Source organism: Triticum aestivum, chromosome 1D, assembly GCF_018294505.1.
Source record: "Triticum aestivum cultivar Chinese Spring chromosome 1D, IWGSC CS RefSeq v2.1, whole genome shotgun sequence".
Lineage (NCBI taxonomy): Eukaryota > Viridiplantae > Streptophyta > Magnoliopsida > Poales > Poaceae > Triticum > Triticum aestivum.
The window spans coordinates 463,231,877-463,237,074 of record NC_057796.1 but is presented as its reverse complement, the minus strand read 5'-3'; the positions used below and the strand labels follow the sequence as shown (position 1 = coordinate 463,237,074).

Below are 5,198 nucleotides of genomic sequence, written 5' to 3'. Positions count from 1 at the left end.
TTGCTTCGTATGTAGTCCATGGTGGAATGTCTAAAAAGACTTATATTTAGGAACGGAGGGAGTATATAACAGTGCCATGTGATAAAGTGGTGACTTGCGTGCCAACTAATGCTTTAAATTTTGACTAGTAGAGGGAGGTCAATCTAAATACAAGCATACTTTTTCTTTGACAGGCAAATACCAGCATTTTTTTTTGAAACTGAAATACAAGCATGCTGGCATAGTAGAGGGAGGTCAGAGATGTAATTTTGAGCTGTTATTAACTTTTAAAAAAAATCGAACACGGGCTGTGCGCCGTTTGCTCACGGAAGCCCATCTAAGCCCAAAAACGAACTTCTTCCCGTGACCATCACCCTACCTCACGCCGAGCACTTCTTCACGCCGCCGCATTCCCCTGATTTGTTTTTGCTGCTGCTGCCGCCCTGCTCTCACTCTCCTCTTCTGCTCCGCCGGCAAGCAGAGGCAGCGTTGCCCTTCGCTGGGGACTCGCCCCGATCCTCGATCCGGGTCCTGGGCTGTCTAGCGACCTAGCCAGCCACCGCAATGGCAGATCGGTGTAAGCTTTCTGCTGCCATTGTATCCGATTCTGTGGAAAGGTCGTACTTGCTCAAGGTAGACGGGTACTCGAGCGCCAAGGAGCGATTCAAGACCGGCGAGTGCCTGGCTTCTCCCCTTCTCAGCTTCAAAGGGCACGACTTGGATCAAAACAGCTCTGCGTACGATTAACTTTCGTCGGATAGCTATACGACCAGACTGCAAATGCTATGGCCCACAAACTGGATCATCTACATTTTGTCTCTAATCGTACATGTTGGACGGGAATTGATCGTACGTATAGCAAGGTTGCGACTGGATTCTGAGGTATTACCCCAACGGTGGTAGATCGGAAATCGGTGATTCTGCCCGTTACGTATCCCTGGTTGTTGAATGTTCTGATGCTATTGATGACCTACCAAGACCACCCATTGATCTGCGTGATAGACATGGGGGGCAACCAGAACCACCATACGTCGTCAGCACCATCTATTCATGGCCAGGGTGCCCTACTTCGTCTGGTCTCAGTTCATATTATCGCTTCCTCATAGATAAGGCGGAGCTGGAGCAATCAGGTGATATAATAGATGACTGTTTCAGCATTAGGTGTGTTCTGACTCTCAGTGGAGAGACTATGGATGATCAGTTTGTTGTGGTTCCTCCAAGCAACCTGCACCTGCATTTCGCCGACCTGCTAGAGAGCATGGATGGAGCGGACGTGACCTTTCATGTCGGCGGGCAGATGTTCTCGGCCCATAGGCTCATTCTCGCCGCGAGGTCACCTGTTTTCAGGGCCGAGCTCCTCGGAGCCATGAAGGAGAAAGCCGGCGGTCCCATTGAAATCCATGACATGGAGGCTGATGTGTTCAAGTGTTTGCTCCATTTCATATACACCGACTCACTGCCTGGTCTTCAAATGGCTAGCAACCAAGGTGAAGCACATCTAGATGTGATGATGGCTAGCCACCTACTCGTGGCAGCAGACAGGTACAATATCGAGAGGCTGAAACTCATATGCGAGCACAAGTTACGCAGCCACATTGATGCCAACATGGTGGCGACCAGTTTGGTCTTAGCTGAGCAGCATTGCTGCAATGGACTCAAGGAAGCCTGTTTACAGTTCCTTGCTTCTCCTTCCAATTTGGAGGCAATGATGGCAAGTGATGGCTACAAGCATCTCAAAAGCAGTTGCCCATCTGCCCTCAAGGAGTTGATTGCTAGGCTCCTGCCGCCTAACATGAAAGCTGCCAAGGATATTGTCATGGCACTTTAGTACTATGACGCATGATGACCACATCTAAATTAATTATCTATGCATGTCTCAGATTAGTTCTCTATGTATGGTTGGATGTGTGCCGTAGCAGAAAAAAAGAAAAACCTGCTATATATGTTTGTTGTTGACTCTGCAATTTCATGTTCTATCCGGTCTGTATCGAACTCTAATTTCTCTTCTAGGGCTTAAATGAAATTGGGCGCCGTGCATGTGGCCACTTTGTCCGAAAGAGAACTATCTATTTACATCTATATTGCAAGTAGAATGAAATTGATTGGGTGACCCCTATGTTTTCTTTATGCTGAAATGCATGAATGTCGAAAGAGGGATTTCTTCTTGGTTCAGTTTTTGTTATGTTCTGCAAGGACTTACTCTATGTGGAGTTTTACTTTGCCTGATCTCATATATAGAGATTGCACTCCTCTAGTTCTGCTTCCCTATTTCATTTTTCCTGGGAGTTCTTCCCTAGTTAAAAAGTTTCAGCCTTTGTCTATCTTTTGGACTGCCCCTCGTTGTAGAAGATAACAAGTGCATTCCATATAATTCCTGTTTGTTCTGACTTCTTGTTGTAGAGTAACTGTTTGTCCTGGATTCAGACTGAAGAAGCGAAGATATCCCTCTTATGTTTTTGTTTCTCTTTTTATTTCCATGTTCAGTGTGACTTGGCCAAAATTTGGATGGGCTGAAATAATCTTGCTTGGTTAATGAACTATTGGCTCGCCTTTGGTTGATTGTGATTCCAAGCATAGAGTTCTTGTGTTATTATTGCAAGCATATTGTTCAGACATACTGGAATGCATGCTATTGAACTGAATCTGAGCATGAACACTTCTTTTTTTTTTGAACTTAAAAAACAATAGCTCATGCAGGCCAAGTTGTTTATCTGGCTATTTTTTTAAATAATACACTTTTTTATTAATTTTCATAAATATTACGCAGAATACAACATTTTCAAAAATAATACGCCGTCGGCTCGCTGCTGGCCGACTGGGCCTAGTCAGCCCATAGCAGGCCGACTGGGCCTAGTCAGCCAACAGCCGGCCGACAGCTGGTCCGTTTGCCACGTGTCGCCCGCCTTTTCGCCAGGCCATGTAGCGAGGGGGCGCGAGGGGGGCTGTCGGCGCGGTCTGTCACGGGGTGCCCCTGCCGGCCCGCTGTAGACCGATCGGTCAGCTGCAGGCCGATAGGGTGCGGGCCCCACCACGGCTGGCTCCTTCTCCTTTCTCCTTCCTTTCTCGACACGCAGCAGCTCCTCCTCTCTGTTCTTTCTTTCTCCTCTTTCTTGCAAGAAATGCCTCCAATTTCTACACCAAAATGGGCCAGTTTTTTGCGGATTTAGCACCGTGAATGTGTTGTACGTAGTTAGGGGAGCCAAGGAAGACCTCGATCTACTGATGGGGTAGCTCGTGGTGGTCGTGGTGAGCATTTTGTTGGAGCTTTTCTTTAGCACATTGGTGGAGGTTGTGGCAGCGGTGGAGGTGGAGGTGGTGGTGGTGAAGTGGGGGCAGTGTGGTGGAGGTGAAGCTCCGGCAGTTTGGTGAAGTTTTTCGGCTCCAGTTACGGTGATTGAAGGCCGTCGTTCGTCGTTCGCTTGCACGCTTCAAGGGTATATTTTAACATTCATTTTATTTTTCGTAGTTGCTCTGGTAGTATTCAATAATTTGTTTTGATGTGAAATAAATTAGGTGTGTGATTATTGTTATTTGCTCCGGTAGTATCCGTAAATATATTTAGATGTCAACTATTTAGTTGTGTGAAAATTTGAAGTTGCTCCGGTAATATTCCGTACTATATGTGGATGTCAAAAATTTAGGTGTCAGTATTTGGAGTTGCTCCGGTAATATCTGTAATATATGTAGATGTCAAATATTTAAATATGTCAATATGTGTAGTTGCTCCAGCAAATTTTCGTAATATTTAAATTTCCGTACTATATTTGTAGGTATGTGAATATTTTTAGTTGCTTCGTTAATATTCCGTAATATATATACATGCCAAATATTTAGTACTGCGGATATTTTAAGTTGTTGCTTAATACTTGTCTGTCGTTGTTGAAAAAAATTAGGTGAGCCGAGATGTCTGATGTAGTGAAGTTCATATTTTACTACGGTCCTGGCACTGTCCAAACAACTGAGATGGGAGCTGATCTGAGTGAATTTACTCACATAGAGGTGCCAATGAGCTCACCTAAAACATGGTCTTCAGTCAGTTAAAAAAATGGATTACAGCAAGTTTAGGGCTTGATACTGAAACACACACCGTCGGTGTTCATGCATTGTGGACACGGTCAAGTTCAATAATTTACTTTTATTTGAGGCCAATAGAGTGAGACTCTAAGTGGGTGCGGTGGTTACAAGGTTGTGAACGCAGGGGATGCAATCCTATTGCCTTGGTGCTTCCTGTCGTGAAGGAGGTCACTGCACATGAAGGCGAGGGTGGATACGATCCTGGGCAGAGCAGTGGAGGGAGGCAGTTATCAGTGTCAAATGCTAGAGATGATGGTTACGAACTGAAGGAAATATGCCCTAGAGGAAATAATAAAGTTGTTATTTTATATTTCCTTATATCATGATAAATATTTATTATTCATGCTAGAATTGTATTAACCGGAAACTTGATACATGTGTGGATACATAGACAAAACACCGTGTCCCTAGTAAGCCTCTACTAGACTAGCTCGTTAATCAAAGATGGTTAAGTTTCCTAACCATAGACATGTGTTGTCATTTGATAAATGGATCACATCATTAGGAGAATGATGTGATGGACAAGACCCATCCGTTAGCTTAGCATATTGATCGTTCAGTTTTATTGCTATTGCTTTCTTCATGTCAAGTACATATTCCTTCGACTATGAGGTTGTGCAACTCCCGGCTTCTATTGCATATGAGGGGGACATGTTGCCCTTGTATCCATTCGTTGATGAAATCAGTGTGTTTGAGGGAACCTCATGTAAAGGTTGAGGGGAACTCATTTAAAGGCATGAGCGTGTTGTCTTGTCTAATATTCGGTGATATTATCGTCGATTCAACCACACATCCTATCCATCTATATTGGTGTCACGACGGCAAACATATTGTACCGATCACAGTTCAGGTATGGGACTGTCTGAGTTCTTTGCTGGGAACGACACTTGTTCGAAAGCGTGTCCATGATGGATCCGTAGGAGGGATCGACACTAGTAAGTCCAGTGGTCGATTCTTGGGGGATTAAAGAGCTCTGCTCTTCTAGAACCTGTGTGGTTCTAGTTGAGTATGTCGATGTCGAGTACCCCTCTTAAGAGCGTAAAAGTATGAAATTTCACCCCTGTAACTCCGGGGTTGGGAAGCTTGCGGTCATATGTGATATCAATATTTTCCTTGTATGTTTCCACTAAATCTGACTATGTCAT

The 5,198-nt window shown here is 44.6% G+C and overlaps 1 protein-coding gene across 1 annotated transcript; it reads left to right on the top strand.

The window, feature by feature from the left end:
• The first annotated feature begins 543 nt into the window (after window positions 1-543).
• On the top strand, window positions 544-1,807 carry LOC123182984 (BTB/POZ and MATH domain-containing protein 2-like). The gene is made up of 2 exons (XM_044595704.1): window positions 544-612; window positions 839-1,807. The coding sequence occupies exons 1-2, from the start codon at window positions 544-546 to the stop codon at window positions 1,805-1,807; spliced, it is 1,038 nt and encodes a 345-aa protein (XP_044451639.1).
• The last annotated feature ends 3,391 nt before the right edge of the window (window positions 1,808-5,198 follow it).